Source organism: Hypanus sabinus, chromosome 30, assembly GCF_030144855.1.
Source record: "Hypanus sabinus isolate sHypSab1 chromosome 30, sHypSab1.hap1, whole genome shotgun sequence".
Lineage (NCBI taxonomy): Eukaryota > Metazoa > Chordata > Chondrichthyes > Myliobatiformes > Dasyatidae > Hypanus > Hypanus sabinus.
In genome coordinates, this window is record NC_082735.1 from 23,231,592 (window position 1) to 23,257,274 (window position 25,683).

The following is a 25,683-nucleotide window of genomic DNA, read 5'->3' on the forward strand; positions in this document are numbered from 1 at the left end:
CTGGTAGATGATTGTGAACTGATCACATATCTAGCTGTCTATAATCCAGAACATTAGTACTTCACAAATGTTACCACTGGTCTCTGATCATTCCATAAGGAATGAGACATTTTAACAGTTATCATTGTATTTGCCACCCGAACTTTGAAAGGCGCCAGAAAGCCTTGTCTTATATCCATCAATAAGGAAAAGTCTTGGCCTGGATTTTAGTTAATGTAATTATGACAGTTACGCATGCGCGGAGCAAGAACAACCATGGAGTGGCGTGATTAAAATTTTTTACTGAGTCATATTAGTAATATTACATGCTGGGCAACTTACTGTGTAAGAGCTATGAACCAGGCCCACTGAGTGAAACATACACACTTGAGAGCCCACGGAAGAGAGAGAACCAGTCAAAATCAATCAGCTGCATGTGAACTTGCCACGTCCTCGACATTGATCCGATACAGGACAACACTCACTGCCTTTGCAAAGTGAATTGGATGTCGTCCTCCACTGGCAGCACGTACGCAGTTAAGCGGGGAAAATCAGACTTTCTACTGTTGGTACAATCCTCTCTCAGGCCGTGATACCAGTGATTGGCTCGCGCCTCAACAGAAAAACGTGAGGTAGCTGAACAATTTTCATAAATATCCAGCAAAGCTTACCAGGCAGAGTTGAGGCATATCATTGTAAGGGGTAGGGGGACAGCTTATAGGTAAATGTTGACCAGTCTTAATTATTGCTTTGAAAATTAGCTGTTGTGAACTTCCTATCATTCCTTCAATCGAATCATGATTAGGTATTCAAAATACTAAATCCCCCTCTTTATTTCTCTGTCTGAGATTTGAATTTGATTTGTCTCTCTTCTACCTCAGGTTTTGAATTCATTTTCTGTGTTCTCTGACCTGTTTGATTAAGGAAATACAAAACCTATTCGTCAAGCTGCTAGATCACCATTAGAGGGGTATTTTGTATAGAACTTAAAACACTGCAGCACTGGACAGCCTGTTCAACCCACCATGTTGTCCCACTCCTGATTCCAATTGATACTAAATGTCCTCCTCCTGAGTTTCGCCCTCATGTGTCAATTCAAAAGGCTCTCAGATCCTCTAAACTGCCTCCTTCCACTTCAACCCCTGGTAACTCAGTCCAGGCACCTAATACCCTCTGCATTAAAAAAGTGCCCTTTACATCACCTTTAAACCTCCCCCCCCCCAACCTTAAAAACATGTCCTCTGGTGTTTCAGACCTTTACCCTGGGGGAAACTTTCTGACTTCCTGTTCTGTGAATATCACTCTTCTTTTGAAAAACCTACATCAGGTCTTCCTTCAGCCACTGACACACTAGAGAGAACAAACCAAGTTTGTCCAATCTTCTCTTTTAGCTGATCCCCTCTAATCCAAGCAACATCCTGACAAAACCCTTTCCACATTCTCCACGTCCTTTGTATAACAGGGTAACCAGAACTGCACACAATACTCCAGATGTGGTCTGAGTGAAGTTTAGGCGCTGTGACTTCCTTTTTGGTCCTACAATATCCCCAGATACAGGTTGGGGAAAAGTAAGTGTTAGATTGTACAATAGACCCATCAGGAATGTACGGTGCTAATAGCAACCCACTTCTCTTTTCCCATTTTAACTATGAGAGTTGAATAAAACTAGTAAAGTTAGTATCATAAATATCTGTTGGCAGTGTGAAGGACTGTTGCATACTAAGCCAGAAATAGGAAGGCAGAGATATTGTGCACTTCCTTTCATAAAGCAGTACCGTGTGGCTTGGGACTCATTCCCTCAAATCTGCCTGTTCTCCTCATCTTGGTACCAGCAGGTGATCATCACATTGTCCACTGGAAGAGTCCATGGCTTTTTAAACTTAGCTTAAGTTCTCGCTGTCACAAACTTGTTCCGTCATGCGTCTTATTTTGCCGGTTACGCTGCTGGTTCTTAGGGCAGCAGTGAAGGTCCTCTACGTCCTGCGGCATTCACCGCTTCCTTCATTGCGTCAGTGGCTTCTTCTTGGTTTACAGTCGGTCAAGCAAGTCCCAGGTGGAGACTCAGGAAAGCCATCACACTGAGATGTAGAAGGATTCTTTGCTGCTGTTTCTGTAACCGTTTCGTTTTACCAGTCAAGGTTGTTAACCCTTTGCTGAAACCCCCAAGCCTGGAGGATTGATGGACCAATCTTAGTCTGATCTCTATCCTTTGACCTGTTGACCCTACCAAAAGCCAAAGCATGAAGTCCTGACTCCAGCCAGCATCTCTCTCCGGGTCATTGAGGCACACGAGCCTCCGAATCACGACAAAGTTGTAGTCCTCTTGGAGGTGTTCTGTCATTACCTATCAACTTTATTTCCAGCCCAGTTTGCAAAGAATTCTTAATTCAACTTCTTTACTGTTCACAGACTATCATTGGGTGCTGCCACCTAGAGATGAAAATGGGCAGACTAGGGTTTTAAGTGTCTTGTCAGTTGAATTGCTGGAAAGTGATATTTAATTCTTATACTTTTCCACTAAGAATCTTACACCCATTTTCTAATTTCAGTTCTGCCTTTGCACACAATTGAAATGAAACTATGAGCCACACTGACTCTGGTAAAATAAGCAGTGCTGATGTCTTTGGATAGAATCCAGGCCCGAGGTTTCCAGAGACATTTCAGTATTGTAAGTGTACCGAAGAGTGGCAGTAATGACATAGCACTCATCTGCAAAGGTTATTTTAGGAAGTGTGCAGATGAAATAGACCCATTTAACTGACATTTTACCTGACGCTTTCTCCACAGGCTGAAATCAATGCAACCTGCTCGAGAAGGTCTGTTTCGTCTTTCATTCTCACACACTGAAGAAGAAAAATAAGATCTCTCGGTTACTGTAAATCTCCCCCTTCTGCCATTGTAACGGAGCAGAATGGGGGAACCAATTTGTGGGCAGTAAGTTCCCATAAAAAGCAGCGTGATCGACCAGAGAATCTGTTACTTTATCATATCAGTTAGTGGATAAGTAGTTTCCAGGACTCGAAGGATAATATTTTATCTGATAGATGACACTCTGAAGTGAACAACAACCTTTCAGTACTGCCCGGGGTGTCAGTCTGATTTATGTTCTGAAACCTCTGGCGTCTTTCTGACTCAGAAGCAAGATCTTTCAAATTCCAGTTTATTTTTTGGTTGTATAACACTTCCAACTTAGGACAGCCTAGACACCTGCTGTTAGCACTCACTTTAGCCAGTGGAAAAGGCAGGAGGTGCTCACACAAAAGCTGGACAATGCAGCCCTCCCGAAGTTGTCATCGTTAACTTGCGTTAATGCTAGTTCCATTAAGGCATCGTGGAAGCATTCTCAAGGGAGAGGAAGTTGGGATCCGAGCCATGGAGTTTGTGGTAGGGGAGGCAGGTGGCTGATTCACAGCTCTGTGGAGAAGAGCTTCCTAGCCATAGTAGAGCAGCACATTCAATCAGTCCTGCTGTGCTCATGTTTTGCAAAAAGAATGGATTGTAACGGCCCATCCCGACTTGCACTCTATTCCTAGGCTCACCAATGAATTAACCCGGAGGACTGGACGGAGAAGGGGAGTGTTAATACACTTCCAAGTTAAGATTGGGTGTGATATGAGGAGGAAATTTCAGATAATAGCATCCTTATGCTTGATCTCAGCTTTTCATTGGTGGATAAAATACTTGTCCAAGGGTCAAATTGATATACTTTGTCCATTGGATGCCTGGATAACCAACGTGTTGTTGAATTATTTCTGCTTAACTACATTTGGCGACAATGTCTTGGCCAGCCATAATGATGATTGAGTAATTTCCAGGTCAAGCAAGCTAGTTGCCTATGCTGCTGAATTGATCTGCTGTGTGTAAAGTTTCAAGTAGGACAAAAACAGGCCATTCAGCCCATTATTCAGTAGCTGTCTAAGTCTTGGTGATTCAGGGCCTGTCTCAGTGCATCTTAAATACTCTGAGAGTCTCTATCTCCACTATCACCACAGGCATTGTATTCTAGATTCCAACCATTCTCCTTATGAAAAATTTCCACCTCAGTTTCCCTCTTGGACCTCTCGTTTTTTGTCCTTCACTCATTTCTGGAAAGGTCACCCTACTTTTGCCAGGAGATGTCGTAGTAATGTGTTCCCTTTGCACTTTACGTACATTGTTTGCTGAATTTTTCGGCCACAGACAATTTTCTCTGAGCCCACCCCAACACACTGCCTGACAGAATGTTGACAGATACACTTTCTACCCAAAAGACCACAGGTCATCAGTAAGAGTAACAAACAGAAATGGAGAATTAATTCCACCGTAAGACAGTATCACCAGTGAATACTCCAAAACCATTCACGAACCCTCAGCATTACTGAGCGATGGTTATGTTAATAAAATTGAATTTCAGGAATAAAGCATGATGTGCACTGCTACTATTCTTCTTGCTTAGTGCAAGCAACTAAAGATCGATTTCCATCCCTCTGTTTTTTAATATAGTATTAAATCTACAATATCTATTAAGTGTAGAAGAGCTGGAGACTTCTCCCATTGCCCTTGCCAAGTAACAATCCCTGGAGCAGCACCACCAGAGCAAATTAACCCTTGACTTATCTCAATGTGAACTAAAGGCCATAGTTCCTTTTGAAGCAACAGCATTGACTTATTGCAGAAACAGTTCATTCCCTGTAAGTGCTTTGAGCTATTCTGCTGGTATGGAACTGTCGAAATAAATGCAAAGTAGGGTGGGCAGCGTGATGCTTTACAGATGACCCCGGGTTCAATTTCTGCTGCTGCCTGTAAGAAGTTTGTACGTTTGTCCCCTGACCACGTGGCTTTCCTCTGGGTGCTCTGGTTGCTTACCACAGTCCAAAGAAGTTCCAATTGGTAGGTTAGTTGCTCCTTGTAAATTGACCTGTGATTAGGCTAGGATTGAGATGGGTGTTACAACGATCACCCCTTGTAGTAATGATAAGCAAGGAGCAGAGCATCTGTATTTACCAACAAGTGTCTTCTACTGCCTCAACTAAAAAGCACAAACTAACTCCCTGTGTGCACCTTTCTAGAATCCCTGACCCTTCACGAATAGTCAATGAAGAGAAGAGTTATTAGTTGGGAAAGGAGTCTACACTGGCCAGGTGATTCAGGTGGTCCCAATCTCCATGTGCCTGTGGGGTCCTCCTAATCTGTGATGGGTGGTCTCTGGTTGCTGGAGAGTTAGTTCCCCTGCATATTTGGAGCTCCTGCCTCCTACAGTGCTCCTCATCAATTGAGCTGGTGGATCTCCGTCCCATTGGCTCAAGGTCACGTGGTCTACCTGGGTCACCTTCTTACATGTCATTGTACAGGGCCGCAACCATCATTGTCTCATGGTTCTGCCCACCCTAGCCTGGTGTATTTGTGTCTTTCAACTCGGACTGATCCAAACCAGTTAAATAAGGCAATCCACACAGAGTCTAATGAGGTTACAGTTTGGTTCTTTGGTAGGTCTGGCATTTTACATAATAAGCAGCTGCTCATCCGAGAATGCTCTCAGATTTAGCAGAAGCTCCCTGTGTACACATTCAACTGTTCTGATTAGATGGTCCTAGAGCAAGAGTCAGTTCAGAGTCCACAAAATGGGGGGGAAGCAAAGACAACTGGTTTGTCTGCTTCCCCTGTCCTTGATTAGACTGTAGTTTCGTTCTGGCCAACATGGGGGAGTGCTGGGTGGCATGGCTCAAAGGGCCAATGCTGTGCTGTATCTCAATAAAATAGAAAATTAAGACATTTGCAACTTAAAATATTGTAATCAACTTTTATCCAGCAAAAAAAAGTGAAATTAACTTTTGCCATTTTTGGAGAATTGCGTGATAGTGAATCAATCATCTCTTCTTATACTGTGCCTGATTCTCCCCTCTACAGGTAAGCTGCAGATTTGCACCTCCGGTACTTTTGCATAAGCAACGCTCTAACATTAATGTATTTCTGTCCACCCGTACAGGTTCAGTTGCAAACACTGTTCTGACCCTTACATATGCAGTCATTCCCATCTGCAAGGACAAACCGCAATGAACTACAGCCTGGATAACCTGCACCGGTCTAGTCTTCGTACTCCCTCTAAACTTCCATCCAGGAGTCAGGGCTACGGTCGGATACTCAGTGCCAACAATCAGGTAAGATCAGGTATGAAATTTTGCAACGAACCATTCCCCAGGTGAATAAGATATAGGAGCAGAATGAGGCCATGTGGTTCATCGTGTCTGCTCTGCCTTTTCATAATGGCTGATCCATTTTCCCTCTCAGTCCCAATCTCCTGCCTTCTCCCTGTTTTCCTTCATTCCCTGACCAATCGAGAACCTATCAGCCTCTGCCTTAAATATATGTAAACGCTTGCCCTCCACAGCTGCCAGTGGCAACAAATTCCACAGATTCACCACTCTGAGGCCCATTGAGCACTGGAGCTAACCTAGGGATAAAATCCATTCTGGGTTTGGCCTTTTTAATGGTAACCAAATGATGAAGGACATCCTGTTTAAACCACTTGAGATAACAAGGTGCCACAGGAGATTGAAAGACACTTCTTGGATTATTATGTTATCGTTGCATCTTTTCACCTCCAGGTCCAATGAAGAATCCAGCAAAAGCTGACAGCCCAACTCCTGATTAAAGTTCAGTGGGCAGACATTTTTAAGACTCATGGGCATGTTGTCAGTCTGGATATTATTGAGTATTGGCCTGTGTCAATTTAATGTTAAGTATTCAGGCAGATTGACGATTGGCAGCGGAGCCAATAAAAATGCCTTGTTTAGTACAATAAATGATTCATCTACTTGGAGCCAAAAGCTATAGATTACATTTATTTATCTGCTACTAGTAACCATAAACTGTGAAAGTCTAATTGGTATATGGGGGATTTTAATACCCTCCTCTGCTTGGATATGTGTAGCATCACTCCTGTCCAAACCAACCGAGTCTTATTTCTGTGGGAGGTAGTAAGACAATTATAATAAAAGATCAAGCAATTTGGCCTCAGATTTATTTACCTATCTGTCGAGGATCTTTTAATTACCACTTCAGTAGAGGTGACCCCACATAGTTTTTCTGCAAAGCGAAGTTTGGTCTTCGTATTGAGGAAATCCTGCCAAATGCAGCAGGATAGGTTACATTCTGTGGTGCATCTATAAAGTTGTTGGGATTACATGCCTGTTCAACAGCAAGTGAAGCTTACAAGCATTAAGAGAGGCCATATACAATCCTAACGATTTGAGGGGGCTTAGGGCACACTTGACAACTCAAGGCTGGCAGCACAGTGAAGGACTTCACACAGCCCTTAAACTCATGACCGACTCTATCATCAATATCAATCAAGGAGGTTCAAGAAGTACAGAAGACCATACAAAACACAATAGAAAAGGACAGGAAAATGAAGCTGCAACACAGGATTAAATCAAAGTGCTAATGTTCAACATACCATTTTTTCAGATCAATACATCACATCAGAGCATTGGAGTAGCACAAGGATGGACAATCATCGAATGCACAATAAAGTGTGACAGTTACTGAGAAAGTGCAGTGCAGGCTGATTCTAAGATGTAAGTCCATATCTAGGTAGATTGTGAGGGCGAGAGTATGTTATTGTGCAAGGGGACTTTCAAAAGTTTTATAACACTGGGATAGGAGCCATCTAGATCCTGGTGGTACTTGCTTTTTGGGAGTGGGGAACAAAGAAAATGTCCAGGCTGAATGGGGTCTTTGATTATATTGGCTATTTTACCAAGGCAGTGAGACGTATAGAGCATTACAGCACAAAAGCAGAAGTTTCAGGCCAACTTGTTTTTTTCTGCCTAGTTCCATTTATCCACACCTGGACCATAGCCATCCCCACCCCTCTCATCCATGAACTTATCCAAACTTCGTTTAAATGATGCATTCGAATCCGTATGCACATTTTCCGCTGGGAACCCACTTTCATTCACGCCACCGTGAGTGACAAGAGAAAAAGAAGAGAAATTGCCTTTCAACTCACAAGACAGCATAGCCCATCAACTTTTTGCTGTTGATGTTTCTGGAGCAGGCAAGTTCTTTTTTACAAGGTCAAGTTGCTAGCTCAGCGCTCAACCCAGCACAGGTGGAAAATGTGCATGGGAGCTGCTGGATTTGAACTCGGGACCTTCCGCCCCGAAGTCCAGCACTGTTGCAACTATGCCACCAGCAAGCGTAGTGAGTGAGGAAGTTCCACTTAAATATTTCACCTTTCACCCTAAACTTATGACGTCTAGTTCTAGTCTCACCCAACCTCAGATGAGAATGCCAGCATGTTTTTACCCTATCCGTACCCATCATACTTTTGTGTACCTCTGTAGAATCTTCCCTCATTCTCTTATGAACCAAGGAATTAAGTTTTAACCTATTTAACCCTTCCCTGTAATTCTGGTCCTCAAGTCCTAGCAATATCGGTGTAAATTTTCTCTGCACTCTTTTAAGCTTATTGATATCTTTTCTGTAGATAGATGACCAGAAGTGCACACAATACACCAAATCTGCCTCACCTACATCTTATACAACTTCAACGTAGCCCAAATTCCAAATCTTGCATTCAGTGCTCTGATTTATGAAGATCGATGTGCCCAAAAGCTTTCTTTGTCACCCCACCTATACTCAGAAATCCCTCTGTTGCACCACACTCCTCAGTGTTCTGCCACTCAAATGTGCATAAATCCTGCCCTGGTACGATCTCCTAAAGTGCAACATCCTCATTAAGTTCCACTTGTCACTTTCCATCCTGTTTTTTCATCTGGTCCAGATCACACTGCAAGTTTTGACAGACTTCCTCACGATCCACTATGTTCCCAATCTTGGTATTATCCACAAATTTGCTGATCCAGATTACCACATTATTATCTAAATCTGTAATATATAGATAAGCAACAACCAAACCAGCACCATTCCCGGTGACATACTACCAGTGACGGGCCTCCAGTCAGAGAGACAACAGTCTAATACCACTCTCTGTCTTCTCCCACTAAGCCACGGCCATGGAAGGGAGGCTGGTTTCTGTGGTATGCTGAGCTGTGTCCAGAGCTCTCTGCAGTTTCTTGTGGGTCTCAGGCAGCACTGTTGCCTTAACACGCTTTAATGGGATGCTTTCTATGGTGCATCAGTGAAAATGGTGAGATTACACGTCTGTTAAACAGTTGGTGCAGAGTTAGAAGATCGCACAAGCAATGGATTGGATTATAACTCCTCCAAACTCCTCATGAGATATACTGTAGGAGCTTCATCGAAAACAACCACCATCCTGGCTATGCTGGTGTCTTGCTACTGTCATCAAGAAGGAAGTACAGTAGCCTCATGACCCATATTGCCAGGTTCAGGAACAGTTATTTCCCCTCAACCATCAGGCTTTTGAACCATAGATGATAACCACTCAACTTCATGGCTATGTAGCTGAAAAGACGAGATTGAGCATTGCCAGTTAAATGGTAGGCTTATTGATGAACTGACTGACTGGTTATTTTGTGGAAACTTGCAAGAAAGCAGTCAAAAATGGCTCTTAGCTGAAGAACACTTACATTTAAAAGAGCAGTTCCAATAACTGTATCAATGGAAACAGCAAAGATGTAATTGAGTTGTAGTTAGGAATGAAAGTGAGTGTGAACAAAACCACAATGTCTGAACATAAACTGGCCCGGCTGAACAAGATGTGTGTCCATTGTGGCAGGGGCTTACATACACCTGATTAATGCAGGTTTAAAGGCAAAACTTGCAGAAAATGCACAAAGTAGTGCACATACAAAGAGCATGTCGGGCAGACAAAAGTAGATGGACAGTACTGGGAAGAGAGAAGGATAAAAAGTCAACTTGCAGTTTCAAAAAGAGCACTAGCCAGCATGCTATTGAGAAATCTGATAATGTTGAGAGTGACACAGGACTGAGTAACCTTGAGGTTTACAGTTTGAAAATGACCAATAAACAAGCAATATGGTTTACACCAGAAGTGAATAGCAAATTAATGAAAATGGAATTGGACACTGACATGTGGCTGTTGTGTTTTACTATTTATTGTTATGTTTATTACTTAGTGTTGCATTTGTTATGTTATGATTGCACTGCTCCTGGGAAATGCTGTCTCATTCTGCCCTGCACAGCTGATATACGGTTAGAATGACAATAAAGTTTTTGAATCTTGAATCTTGGTTCAGCTGTTTCAGTCATTTCACAAAATGAGTTTGAACGGCATTTCAAAACTATACAACTAAGAGTTTATACTGGAGAAAAGATATCTCTTGTGGGAATGACATTTATAACAGTGAAATACAACAACCAACAACCCACATTGAGCTTGTATGTGGCAAGAACAAGAGGACCAGCACTATGAGGATGAGGTAACTACAACTTGAGTGGAGATCCACCCACCATTAGCATGCCACAGCTTCTGCAATAGAGTCAACTGAAAGTGAATTATGAAAGGTACTGGATGATGCCGCAACTGTCTCCATGCAGTACAGCAAACAGCTGCCCATTGGAGGACAAACAGGTATTGGTGCTAACCTCTGCGCCTCTGGTTGGAAAGCATATTGGACCAAGGAAGGACCATGCTGCTCAGTGGAAGTGCGAAAATGACAGAAGCATTGGTCCGACTGCAGAAGTTTTTGTAGGCAACATATCTGAGAAAGATATGTTAATCAGCAGGTCTTTGCAAAATGTGGCTTGGTTTTAAGCTAGGCGAGAGTTCAAGGAGCTTCAGGAGATGTGCAAGCATTCGGCTTTTGTGAGTGTAAAGAACCAGAATCTGCCCTGTGTTTATTAAGCATGAAGTTCAAGTTGGAAACAAAAAGCAGCTTGTAAAAGTAGATGCAAAGACCAAATCCCAGCTGGATGAAGGAAGGTCAAAATGAAAGGAGTCAATGGGGCTGTGAAAACAGCAAATTTGTCGGACGATATTGTGGACGAGGAAACCGAGAGGAGAGATCAGATTATAAAGGGAGCAATTGAAAGATTAATAAGAATACTCCAGTGAACTAAATGCACCTTCCCAAGATCAAGATGCACAAACTAGAAGAAGAAACAGGAAGGAGAAGAAAGGTGTGCAGAGCTGTCAGAACCACTTCCTGCTGTCTCAATATCAACATCTACAGCCACCACGGATGAGGCCCCAGAAGCTAAGATTATTTTCGCAGGCACAAGTTGCATCTGCCAAGCAGAGTGACCTTCCTTGACAGGAAAGATGTTATCTCACAAGGGTAAGAAATCCTCCACAGCGATTAAATCTTTAGGCCTGATTGGAACAATTTATATTTACTATGTGGCTGATATCTTATTATAGTCGTTGCATTATATAATATTCTGCATATATAGTTGAGATGCATTCTCCATTGAGTTGAAGGAGTGCTGTGTATTTTACATTTCAATAATATTTGGGTAATGTAAATATATTGATTAAGCATTATTTGTTATGTATATAATTTATATATACAGAGAACAGAGTGATCTAGGAATAATGGTGCATAGTTCCCTGAAAGTGGAATCTCATGTGGATAGGGTGGTGAAGAAAGCTTTTGGTATGCTGGCCTTTATAAGTCAGAGCATTGAGTATAGGAGTTGGGATGTAATGTTGAAATTGTACAAGGCATTGGTGAGGCTGAATTTGGAGTATTGTGTACAGTTCTGGTCACCGAATTATAGGAAAGATGTCAACAAAATAGAGTACAGAGGAGATTTACTAGAATGTTACCTGGGTTTCAGCACCTAAGTTACAGGGAAAGGTTGAACAAGTTAGGTCTTTATTTTTTGGAGCGTAGAAGGTTGAGGGGGGACTTGATAGAGGTATTTAAAATTATGAGGGAGATAGATAGAGTTGACTTTGATAGGCTTTTTCCATTGAGAGTAGGGGAGATTCAAATATGAGTAGAGGACAGTAGAGGACATGAGTTGAGAGTTAGGGGGCAAAAGTTTAGGGGTAACACGAGGAGGAATTTCATGTGGAACGAGCTTCCAGTAGAAGTGGTGGAGGCAGGTTCGATATTGTCATTTAAAGTAAAATTGGATAGGTATATGGACAGGAAAGGAATGGAGGATCAAAACACAAAAATACAACTGCAGATGCTGTGGATCAAAGAATACGTACACAACGCTGAAAGAACTCAGCAGGTCAGGCAGCATCCGTGAGATGATGAAGGGTGATGAAGGTTCTCGGCCCAAAACATTGGCTACCCTTTTCTCATGGATGCTGCCTGACCTGCTGAGTTCCTCCAGCGTTGTGTACATATTCTAAGGAATGGAGGGTTATGGCACACCTCACATAAAGTAATCACAAAGTTGGACTCACATTTCGGATGCCTGTGTCTTCCTTTAAATTAGCTTAATGTTTTGAAGCTGCTTAACGTAACAAAAGGGTTGTAAATTTGAAGCCCAGTCTAGATTGGCAGTGTATGTGTGGTGTTCCTGTTGAGGTATTGAGTAAGATCCCCTCTGGTTACTTAGGTTAGGCTTCAGATTCCCATGGTAACTTATTAGAGAAGTCGGACTCCATCTATGATTTGAATACAGATGGTAATGGGACAAACAATTGCTTCATTTGATTCTCAAAACAAATGAAGTGATTGTTCATCCTATTACCATCTGTAGTCTGGTGCAATACAGCTGCACTTTTCTCCCCCTGTGAGACATTTCAGCTATGATGAATTGGTACATACTATCACAGTTGTTAAAGTTAAACAACATTTGCTGGGGCAAACGCAATTAATGCTGCATATCTCAGTTAGGAATAATAGAGAAAATATTTGGAAGAATATTGCCTGGGGAAACGTAACAGTTAAGAAGAGCTGAATATTTTCATGGAGGAGGAGTGATGGAATATTTTTGTACTTTAATCTACACCATGTAATGCACTGTGATGAATTCAGTTAATATTGCCCTTTTTCCAGCTCATAGTGTTATATATACATTTCAAACAGTAAGGAGTTGCTCCTTATTTCTGAAGATTTATTCACCTATTCATTTCAGGAAAGGATCTCTTGATACAAGAAAGAAAATGATTTGGTCTCTTTCCAGTCCTGTAGTTTTTTTTCCTCTGTTTCCAATGCAGAAGTGCTGGAATGATTGTAATTAATGATGCCTTTTACATTAAGAATAGGATACAGCTAGTAATATTGGGTCCATTTCTCAGTTAGTTATGTGTGTGACTGTTAAATTTAATCTGTGGAAGAAAGAACATTTATTATCTCAGTACTATAACAATGAATGCACTCATGCTGAGCCCAGTTAATATATTTTTGTTGAGAGATTAACAAAGCAGCAACAATGCTTTCATTTCACTTTCCTTAAATTTGCCTTCCAGATCTTGCTTCTGGTGTAGGTCAGGTTTATGAGGCGGAGCAAAAGTAGCGTGAAAGGAGATACATCTAATTTTTGTGCGACGTATATAGTCAGAATGGTTTTTTTTGGAGGGGCCTGCATTGTCAGCTACATCCAATGAATCTTGACTAAGGCTTATTAGTCTTTGTTGCAAAAGGATCTCTAATTGTGGGATCTCTTTGAAAGTCCAGGGATGTTCCAGGAACTGTTTATATTTCAACCATACATCAAAAAATGAACACTGCAACCAGGGGTTAAGGACCTCAGCACAGGCTTGGAAATGATTAGTTATACTAGTATTGCCACCTCTACAACATTTAGGGCAATCCAGTGAACTCCTCAGTTTGCAAGATTCTCAGTCAGACTATACAACTAGTTAGCTGTATTTTACAGGAATTCAGCATAGTGGTTAAATCACAAAGACCCAACAACTCAACCGATCTCGGTGGATGGATTTCCAGTATTGAAGGAAATTTCCTCTGGGATAAAAGTGCCTTTAATCCATGTCTCATGAAACCGCCACAGTATACATTGGTCATTTTATTTCTTGTAAACTTTTATTTTGTGAGGGCTTCACTGTAGTCAGGGACTCAGAACAGGCTGGATTTGACATCATAATAGTTGAGCAGTTAAGTCTATGTAAAGCCAGGTATATTCATGAATTTGCTGCAGGAATAAAAGTCATATTGTAGTCCCCAATAATATGACATCTTTCTGGCTGTCCAAGATTGGAGGGAGATAATAGCTGACTGGTGGTTTTTCAAATTATGCAGTTGTCCTCAAGAAATAAATTTATTGTTAGATATAAAAACATGTGTTGATTTCACACCCAATGTCACCCTAAATGAAGAGTTTCCAACCTTTTTTATGCCATGGACCAATACCATTAAGCAAGGGATTCATGGACCCCCACGTTAGTGCCTAAGCTAAATCTAGTCAGATTTTTTTGAAGTAGTCAGTATAAGGATAAACATTCAAGTAAAGCAATACTGATGCTTGAACTAGTGCTAGATAATGAATCTTATCTTTGGAGCACCAGAAGGGCAGGAGCTCTGTTGAAAGGGCATACGTAGACATTTTTCTCTTTAGGTTCTGGCAACCTTACAAAATACATATCATGGAAAACAAAAACTTTGACCAGAACATTTGAGCACCTAATCTCAACATTATGCTTTGTCTCAGATTAAAGGCATGTGCATAGACTTTACTGCAGTAAATCCAAGAAAGTGACTAGAGGACATGTTGGCATTTACTGACTCTCCTCATACCTTTGATTTCCTCATCATTGTGCTTGGGTTGCCTGGGATATCCTTAGAGTGCATGTGGAGGCTGTCCAAATTTGTCCCCTGACCCAGTTTTCAGCAGGTTAGTTCTATCGCCCCCAAGTCAACTTTTCTCAAATCTCATGCCATTCCTCTCGTGGGCTCGCACATAAGCTTTCTAATTGAACTGCATCCTGGAGCATCTTTGCTGGAGGCTCATGGAGATTCTAGGGTTTCATAGAACTTGTACAACCAACGGACACTAGGTCGTTAGTCAGACACGGATTTAGACTGATTTTAGAGATGCAATTTTTGCGTGTAATCCACTATTCCAGTAACTGCACATCACAAACTGCGACTGGGAACTTTAATCTGAGAAGTGTTGGAGTGGAGAATGAGTTCGTGAGGATTGGCAAGTGGGTACTAAAGTGCATATTAAGTGCATTTTATGCAGACAATTTCCAGGGTTAAGAAGAGCCATTTCCAGTTTTGAAGCATTAAGTATTGTTAGAAGTTTAACGAGATAACGGGGAAGAAATTTTCTTACATTGATAAGAATGTCGTTTGCTTCATAACAGGTTGATAATGCTGATTTGAACAGGCCCTTCGAAGTGGTGTGTGAGTCGGTCTTCGGTGAAGTGGAATCACAGGCTGTGGAGGCTCTCGATCTGCCTGGTTGTTTTCGCATGCGAAGCCACAGCTACCTTCGTGCCATTCAAGCTGGCTGCTCACAGGATGATGACTGCTTGTCTGTATTTTCTATATCGGCACCCATGATGCCTACTACAAGTGTCAGTGCTATTAAACCTAGTGCATGTAAGTACTCTGAGCAAGGATACTGGATAACCATTTTTAAGTGAAGTGAATCCACTCTATTCATTTTCACACACTGATCTTTCCAACTCATTTTGAGCTCTTTGTAATGCAGGAATGACAGAAGCAGTGTTTACAATTTACTTTTCTCTCTTTAGATAGAGTTTAAATAAGCTACAAGAGCTTCTGTTCAACGTTTTGCTGAAATGATTTGTAAATATGCTTTCAGACATAATGGGACGGTAGTGCAGTGGTTAGCAAAACGCTTTGCAGTACAGGCAACCTGGGTTCAATTCCCACCACTGCCTGTAAGGCGTTTGCACGTTCTGCACGTGACCGTGTGGGTTTCCTCTGGGTGCTCTGGTTTCCTCCCATTGTCCAAAGATGTACCGCAGGTTGGTGGTTGACTGGTCATTGCAAATTGTCCTGTGATTAGGCTAGGGTTAAGTCAGGGGATTGCTGGGTGGTAGAGGTCAAAGGATTGGAAGGGCCTATTTCGCGCTGTATCTCAGTAAGTAAATAAATTACATAAAGGTGAAAAGTTTTAAAGGGATGCAAGGGGCAGCTTCTTCATACAAGGGATATGGTTTGGGCTGTCAGAGGAAGTGGCTGAGGCAGGTACAATGAACAGCATTCAAATGGCATCTGGATAGGGGGGATTTAGCAGGATATGGAGCTAAGGTTGGCAACTGGAACTAGTGGTGAGGGCACCTTAGTTGGAATTGGCGAGTTGGGCCAAAGGGTCTGTTTCTGTGCTGTTCCCTATGACTCCTTGATAGTGCAGACCTTCCCTGATATAATTCATCAGTCTTTTGATTTCCTCTTGCTTTAAGATAGTGATATTTACTTGGGGTTCTTTCTGCCATCTTATATTCAGCCAGAGTTGTGTTTCAAGGATGTTGGGAAGGACACAGGTCAAGAACTTTGCACTATGACTTCCCTTGATGCAATGGAAGAAAATTGCCATTGGTCTACCAAGGACAGAAAATACTCTCTTCTATTAAGTATTAGTACTTAGATTAGTGGAAGAAGTGTTTTGAATGAATGAATGATCTTTATTGTCATTATACATAGATACAATGAAACTCTTGTTTGGCTTCCTCTCAGGTAATTAAATAAAGAGGTAGATAAAAACAAGACGGTAATAGAAAAACAGTATTAAATAGTTAAGTAGCAGAAAATAAGTTGCAGCAGCACCAGAATATCACAGTAGTGCACAAAGTGCCGTTAGTGCAAGTATTTGACTCCTTATGTGTGCTCACAGTTTCAGTCATTGCCCTGTGGGAGTGGTGTGATGGAGGCCACAGCTCTGGGGTAGAAGCTGTTCCTCAGTCTATTTGTTCTGGCTTTTAGTGTCCTGAATCTTTTGCTGGACGGCAGCGGGTCAAACAGGGAGTGGCCGGGGTGTGTGGTGTCTCTGGTTATGTTGATTACTTTCCACCTGAGTCTGCTGGAATAGATGGTGTCTAGTCCTGGGAGCCCCATCCTGACAATTCACTGGGCCGCCTTCACCACACGATGCAGGTCTTGTCGCTCGGTGGCTGTGCAGCTGGCATACCACACGGTGGCGCTGTTGGTCAGGGTGGTTTCAGTTGTGCTTCTGTAGAAGTTAAGCAACAGCTTTTGTGGGAGTTTGGCCTGTTTCAGCTTCCTGAGGAAGATGAGTCTTTGTTGTGTCTTTTTTACAAGCAGCGAGGTGTTGGTGGTCCACGTCAGCGAGGTGTTGGTGGTCCATGTCAGCAAGGTGTTGGTGGTCCATGTCAGCGAGGTGTTGGTGGTCCATGTCAGCGAGGTGTTGGTGGTCCACGTCAGCGAGGAGTTGGTGGTCCACGTCAGCGAGGTGTTGGTGGTCCATGTCATCGAGGTGTTGGTGATCCATGTCAACGAGGTGTTGGTGGTCCATGTCAGCGAGGTGTTGGTGGTCCATGTCAGCAAGGTGTTGGTGGTCCATGTCAGTGAGGTGTTGGTGGTCCATGTCAGCAAGGTGTTGGTGGTCCATGTCAGCGAGGTGTTGGTGGTCCATGTCAGCAAGGTGTTGGTGGTCCATGTCAGCGAGGTGTTGTTGGTCCATGTCAGCGAGGTGTTGGTGGTCCATGTCAGCGAGGAGATGGTGGTCCACATCAGCGAGGTGTTGGTGGTCCATGTCATCGAGGTGTTGGTGATCCATGTCAACGAGGTGTTGGTGGTCCATGTCAGCGAGGTGTTGGTGGTCCATGTCAGCAAGGTGTTGGTGGTCCATGTCAGTGAGGTGTTGGTGGTCCATGTCAGCAAGGTGTTGGTGGTCCATGTCAGCGAGATGTTGGTGGTCCATGTCAGCGAGGTGTTGGTGGTCCATGTCAGCGAGGTGTCGGTGGTCCATGTCAGTGAGGTGTTGGTGGTCCATGTCAGCAAGGTGTTGGTGGTCCATGTCAGCGAGGTGTTGGTGGTCCATGTCAGCGAGGTGTCGGTGGTCCATGTCAGTGAGGTGTTGGTGGTCCATGTCAGCAAGGTGTTGGTGGTCCATGTCAGCGAGGTGTTGGTGGTCCATGTCAGCAAGGTGTTGGTGGTCCATGTCAGTGAGGTGTTGGTGGTCCATGTCAGCGAGGTGTTGGTGGTCCATGTCAGCGAGGTGTCGGTGGTCCATGTCAGCTGTTTTGACAACATAACTCCAAGGAACTTTAGGTTTTCCACACTTCCCACTACCTCCCCATGTATAAGAAAATTCATTCTTCCCAGAAGTTATTTCAGAGCAATAATACTTCTCCTTTGTTTCAGCAGGGCAAATGCGTCCTGTCATTAAAATAATAATACAGTTAAAAGTCCTGTTTTAGATTTTATTCTGCATTCAATCGACCGAGCAAAAGGTGAGATAGATCATATTCAACTCAAGCACTTCAGTTACTATACTGAGGAAGTCAGTTATTTATTGTACTTTATCAAATCCTGCAAGTTAAATGCAGGAGGTGATGGGGGTTATCACTATGAAAAATACAGCTTGGATTAGAGCTAAGTGCTAAGGTCTGTCAACTCAGTTCCTACGATAATAGATCTCGTCAAAGTAAATCCTCCCACAGCTTTACTGCTTTAAACTTACGTTTGGTCAAAATTAAAACTATAATCTGATATCCAGGCATCCAATTGATGGATATGTGTCAAATTGCAAATGAACTTGGGCAGACAGAATTCATTTGCTTCATGTCATAAATCCTTCATAAACTGGTTGTGATAACCTTCAGGGAGTCTATGAGAAGTTTGAAGGCCAGAATTTCACACTGCTATAGGTAGCAGTATTCTTTTCAAGGATGCTGTTCAAGTAGTTATAAATGCTTTTCTGCTTTTAACCTGGAAATAGATTTTCTAAAGATTGGATCCCAAAATAAGAATAGTTTTGAACATGCATAAGCAAGAAAAACTTACTTGGGCAAGACTTTTTTTGATTAATCATTGCTCCTTCGATAGACTGCACTTTGCAAGTTTCACTAACTATAGTCTGGAAAGTATTGCTGCTCCAAGACTTCAGGAATATTTACCTTGAAATTCCCTTTCAGTTGTAAGCACCCTGTCTTGCCCTTTTTTTTCCTTTCCAGTCCTGATGAAGGGCCTTGGCCTGAAATATTGACTGCTTATTCCCCTCCACAACCGCTGCCTGACTTGCTGGGTTCTTCCAGCATTTTGTGTCTGATGCTCAAGATTTCCAGCATCTGTAGAATATCGTGCTTGTACTGAAAGTCCTACTTTTCATGGCGATTCTGTGTTGAAATTGGCAACTCTAGGTATTGGAAGTGCATTGCACATTGTGCGTCAAATTCGTGTAGATGCTTTTCTTGTCAGATGCACATAAAGTTATGGATTTCATACTGCAGTATTCACATCAAGTGTGCAAAGAGAAATGAGGTTTATATTATATGAAAGGGTTGATATTGACAAGGGTTTTGTGCTCCTCTTTACTCTAAGGGAGTCTCTCTTCTCTGGCCCCACACAGAGGACTTGGCTCCAGTAGGTTCCCTTTAACATGAAAAGATCTGCAGATTCAGGAAATCCAAGCAACACATACACACACACACACACACACACACACACACACACACACACACTCACACACACACACACACACACCAGTCCACACTTTGGGCCAAGACTCTTCATCAGGACTGGGGAAAGAAGAGAGGACAGAGCAAGAAGGTGGGAGGAGGAGAGGAAGAATTGAAAGGTGGCAGGTGATGTGAAACCGGGGGGGGAGGGGTGAAGTAAGTTGTTGGAAGGTTGATTGGTAAAAGAGATAAAGGACTAGAGAAGGGGGAAGACTATGGAAGAAAGGGAAGGGGGAAGAGCACCAGAGGGAGGTGATGGGGCAGGTAAGGAGATAAGATGAGAGAGGGAAATGGAAATGTGAGAATGGTGGGGGTGGGGGCAATTACCAGAAGTTTGAGAAATCGATGTTCATACCATCAGGTTGGAGGCTACCCAGACGAAATATAAAGTGTTGCTCCTCCAACCTGAGTGTGAACTCATTGCCGCAGTAGAAGAGGCCATGGACTGATGCCGGGAGGGAAGTGGGAAGTAGTATTGAAATAGAGGGCCGATGGGCAGTCCTGGTCTTTCTCATCGGTGGAGCACAGGTTCTTGGGGGAATTGGTCTCCCAATCTACATCGGGTCTCACCAGTATACAGGAGGCCACACCGGGAGCACCGGACACTGTGTACGACCCCAACAGACTCAGAGGTGAAGTGTCACCTCACCTGGGAGGACGGTTTGGGGCCCTGAATAGTAGTGAGAGAGGAGGTGTAGGGGCAGGTGTGGCACTTGTTCTGCTTGCAAGGATTAGTACCAGGAGGGAGATCAGTAGGGAGGGAGGAATGGAGAAGGGAGTTGCGTAGGAAGCAAGAGGGGGTGGTGGAATGGAAAGATGTGCCTGCTGGTGGGATCCTGTTGGAGATGGCCCTTTACTCCTTTACTTGCTGGTCTACTTTGGTCCCATTCTACCACCTCCAACAACTGCTCTCCCTTTGGTAACAATCTCCGTATCATCTAGATACATGCGTGTCCTCAGCATTTTCTAGGATTTCCTTGTCACCTCCTATGGGGCATGTCGTTCAGTCACCGCACAGTGCACAGTTTTAGTCACAGACCGTCAACATACAAATTCATTTGTATCTGGTGTCTAAGGAGCTGGGCATAGCCTGGTTGACCAGCACAAGGTAAGGCCCATCTCATGTATGATGGATAAAGGATTTTCCGGGGTTGTGGTGGGTCCAGGAGAACAAACAAGAGAGGTGAGACGGCAAAGTTTTTAGAGTAAGGGTAGCCCATTGATAACCAATGGTCATGGAGTCTTGGGCTGTGTGAAACTCACCTGCACCTATTCCCTCCCCTATCCCTGCCTGCTCATCAACAAATCAACCAAATTACTCCCAGTATTGATTACCCCAGTGAGAACCCATGCAGTAATTTATTAACTGTCCCATCCTCTTCCCTGACAGTTCCCAGTTCCAGATCCCAGTGACTAATACATTCCTTCAACTCTGATATTGACAACTGATTACCCCCACATCCCAACCTGTCATTACAGACAGCTCCCTCACCTTCATCTGAAACGTCAACCCCCCCCCCCCCCCAGTGTCGTATTTCACATGGCAAGGACTGAACCCAAGTGTGGAGGAAAGAAAGACTTCTATGAAGAGATGGTAACCAAGATTTATAGATAAGAGTTCCAGAAAAAACCTCATGGTTCAACTGAACGACACCTCAAGATGTAACGTTCGGAAAACCAGGACCCCGCAATAATCTGGCGTCCACTTCATCACAAAACGTTGAAACTCCATGCCAATCCAAAACAAACTTAACATGATTAAACTGAAAGCACCAGGGATGGAATTAATGATTCTCGTTAAAAGAACAATTAACAAATTCAGGTGCTGGAGAAACGTAGAAGCCCAACTCTGTCCTGCTCCCAGTACAGGGCAGGAGGGCTAATTACACCCAGCCCATTGATACCACATAACCCTAGACTCCATTATCAATGGGTCATCCTCTCTCCATACACTTCCTGATCTCGCCTCTCTTGCCTTGTCCCCCTGAACCAACCACAATCCTGGAAAGTCCCTTACACACCGAGAATCACAGCATCATAAAAGGGATGGGCCTTACCTTGTGCAAGGTCAACTAGGTAGTGCCAAGCTCTTTGCACCAGATACAAATGAATTTGAAGGTTGATGGTCTGTGACTAAAACAGTGCACTATACAGTGACAGGATGATGCACCCCTTTAGGAGGTGCCAAAGAAACCCTAGAAAATGTTAAGGATTCCAAGAAGAAAAATGAATCACAGTGTTTAACAACCCATCATGAACTATTTTAAAAAACACAATAAATTGAAACGGCTAACTCTGGCTAGTAATTTTTTTCTTTTTTTAGCTTGGCTTTTGCCTGCAGTTTAGATGATTTTTAGGCACTGCTGTGATAACCAGACAATATTTTACACTGTTCAATACCTCTAGATTGCATCTCCATAATCCAGCCAAATTTCTCATTACTTTAATAGACCAGATTGACTGCAGAATAAGGTAGGACATATTGACTGTATTCTACACTGACCTTAACTTCTGTGGATTGTATTGCAGATCAACAGGGCTCCAGAAACGTGATGTCAATGGAAATATAGAACAAAAGCTTGGCTCCTGACCTTGCATTTTGCTAAATGATAATGCTGTTGTTTTCTAGCTGTCAATTTCAACCTACTCACAAAATTACCAGGGAATGATTTCAAAAAGAAGTGAATGCAATTGTGCAACATTGATAATATCTATGTGCATTGGATAACATTAGCATATTCAACATACCATTTTGCACAGTGATTGACGGGAGACAACACACAGGGAGTGTGAGTTACATTTTCTTGTAGCATTCACCCTTAGCCATATGGGAATTGAATTGTTGCTTAAGTCCCTAAGCAGCAATTTCTAGCTCAAGTCCCTTGCATTTAGCTTAAAATAGAACCCAGCAAGACTATATCGAACTGTTGACAGGATCTCATTTGCCAAGCTAGCTGATGCATCCAGATATAGATTTTTCAATTAGAAAAGTATCGCAGGATAAGCAATTGTTGCTGTGGGAAATATTAATTGCTGTTCTGGGGAAGATTGATTGAATGGATTATGATTGAAGGTCAGAAGGAGATCAGTATGAAATGGGGTGGGGGTCATGTGAAAGTTTCAAAGTAGTTCTCTATGTTACCAGAAAGCTCAGCCTGAGATATTCTATTTCGCTCTTGCCTGTAGAAAACAAATTATTTTCAGGAACATTGCATTTCATGAGATACATGGCAAAAATGTTTGAAAATTTGAGAGCTATAGTAAATTTACTTCCTAGATTCAAGCTTCAGAATGAGCTGATGTTCAAGGTGTCTCTCACACAGATGTTGCCTGAGAGGAGCTTAATGAGGGTAGTAAGAAGATTTATTGTGCAGCGTCAGAAATCAATAGATGTGAAGTATGATCATAGAGATCTGACTCACTCTTTCTTTTGTTGGTCTCTGCTATTGTCGATGAAGAATTGTCCAGCCGAGTAGTCCAGCTGATTGGCATGACAGCTCCTCAGATTAATAACTAGCAGACCATTTTGAAGCCTTTTCTAAAGGAGCCAATTAGATTCACTGGGTATATTTCTCAATTTAGTAAATAGAGCTATCATCTGAAATTTAGCTCTGAGCCCTGGCTCTCTGAATTTCTCTTTGATTTCAACAGGATATGCGACTGAGTCAGTATGAATCTTAATAGTCAATATAAACCAATGTCATCCCTGAGCTTGCCTGTTCAAGATTCAGGATTGTTTAATGTCATTTCCAGTACACAAGTGTAAAAGAGAATTAAATAATTGTTACTCCAGATGCGATGCAGCACAAAAAAAACAGTGAGATAATGAACACAATATTTAAAAATTTAATAAATATTGCATAAATACATAAGGTGGCTTAAATACTTAGATTTAATGTATGTCCATAATGTGACAGTAGGCACAAGGCTAGAGAGGAAATGATGAAGTAGTCATAGTGGGTTCATGGAGGGATGGGTTAGTGGGTAGAGGTGTTGATCAGTCTTACTGCTTGGGGAAAGTAACTTTTACTTTTTGGTCTGGTGGTACTGGTGTGAACGTTCCATAGCCCCTCCCTGAATCAAAGATTCACTCCACATTATTTAAGCAAAGAGATTTTCTTCATCTTCTTCACGTCTCATCCATATGATTCTGAAATTGTTCCAGCAAACAGTTCAAGTTTCAAAGTCTAAAGTAAATTTATCATGAAAGTACATACATGTCACCATATTCCACCTTGTGATCCATTTTCTTGTGGGTATTCACAATAAATACAAGACACAATAGAATCCATGAAATACCACAAACAACCAATGTGCAAAAGACAGCAAACTGTAAATACAAAAAAGAGAAAAATAAACAGATTAGTAACAAATAAATAAGCAATAAAATCAGTAAAAAATGATTTGTAGAGTTCTTGAAAGTGAATCCATAGGTTGTGGACCATTTCAGTGTTGGGGTGAATGAAGCTGAGTGAACCTTCTGGTTCAAGAGCCTGATGGTTGAGGGGTACTAACTGATACTAAACATGGTGGTGCATTACCTGAAGTTCCTGTGCCGCCTTCCTGCTGGCAGCAGTGAGAAGAGTGCATAGCCTGGATGATAAGTGTCCTTGATGATGGATGCTGCTTTCCTGCAACAGCGCTCCTTTGAAGCATGCTCAGAGTTGGGGAAGACTTTACCTGGGATGGATTGGGCCATATCGACTACTTCTGTGAACCCTTCTGTTCAAGGGCATTGCTGCTTCCATCCCAGGCTGTGATGCAACCAGTCATTGGACTCTCCTCTGCACTTCTATAGAAGTTTGAAAAGTTTGTCAAAGTAGAGGTACTATCATACCCTCTTTGTAATGGCAGTTTTTGTACTGAATTTAGGCACAGAAATAGATTCCCAGGAAGGTAAATCCATAACAGGAAGCATCAGAACTAAGTCTCCTGCACTTTTCATGCTCAAACTGTGAGCATCACTGGCAAAAAAAAGCATCTACAGTAGTTACCACAAGATGGTCGTGGTATCACTTGGAGCATCTTTGACTACAGAATCCCCCCCCCCCCCCCATCCGAAGGTAGAGCATTTCTATGAAGCCGTTTGTAAGCCGAAATGTTGTAAGCGAAGAAGCAATTACCATTAATTTATATGAGAAAAATTTTTGAGCGTTCCCAGACCCAAAAAATAACCTCCCAAATCATACCAAATAGCACATAAAACCTAAAATAACATGAACATATAGTAAAAGCAGGAATGATGTGATAAATATACAGCCTAAATAAAGTAGAAGCATTGTATGTATGGTGTAGATTCACTTATCAAAATCGGGAAGACAGCGAGCCAAAATCGGTTTGGAGAAAAAAATCGGCACATACACGCATGCGCACACAACTGCCCACACAGGGCTTCACGGTCATGGTAGTCTTTCTCGGGGTAAACACACGTATAAAGCGGGCGTCTTTTTTTTCATGAAAGCAAAAATCCTCTTTGGTTGGAGAAATCAGGTACTCATGTAGGTCTTTCGTAACAGCGAGCTGTCGTAAAGCGAACGTTCGAAAAATGGGGGGCCACCTGTACTGGGCAGGAACTATGTCCCTATCAGGATGTCAGTGAGCTTCACTCCAGAATGAGTCTCTCCACAGACAAAGAGAAAACTGGAAACAATTAGGTCTGCATTTGTAAAGTATGATTCTTTAAGTCTGAGCAAATTTGAATTAAATATGGTCACAGTGAACCTGCGCCAAATCATATGTTATATTTGTATTCAAGTAAGGTAGGCAGATGACAGAAACTGCATTATCCATGACAATACCCAACAAGCAGACAGATTTCCTCTCCGTGAATGCTTCCGGCTTGCTTTCAAAAACATAACATTGCGTTCTTCAGCTTGTCCACATTACCTGGCTATTACCATGTCCTGAATCCTTTCCTGAGAGTGCCTTTGAATCTAAAAACTGTTGAGAAATGTTAAAAGGAGGGGAATTCTAGAGCCATAAAAGTATTTATTTGTGGTAACGTGAAAACATATTATTTTGCCCTGCACTGTTTTTACTTTTGCCTTGACCTGCTCACCAAGTGTGAAATTCTGCCCATCACATGGTACTCATGAGATCATTGAATTAAGGCCAGGTAAGGAAGACAAACGTCAGCAGCCAACGGCTTCTGGCTAAACATTAGCATTGCCAAAGCACTCCAGCGTTTTCCCTAGATGATAAGGTCCACTTTCCATGGATAGGAGATTGTAAGTTGAAGT

The 25,683-nt window shown here is 42.4% G+C and overlaps 1 protein-coding gene across 5 annotated transcripts in view; it reads left to right on the forward strand.

Annotated features, from left to right (window-relative positions):
- LOC132383440 (disks large-associated protein 2-like) overlaps positions 1-25,683 on the forward strand; it is a 706,715-nt gene that overhangs the window by 659,216 nt on the left and 21,816 nt on the right. For all 5 annotated transcript variants that reach the window (XM_059954402.1, XM_059954400.1, XM_059954401.1 and 2 more), the window contains 2 exons: positions 5,945-6,116; positions 15,140-15,377. In XM_059954402.1, coding sequence (XP_059810385.1) covers positions 5,945-6,116; positions 15,140-15,377 — 410 coding nt within the window. The remainder of the gene's footprint in view (positions 1-5,944; positions 6,117-15,139; positions 15,378-25,683) is intronic.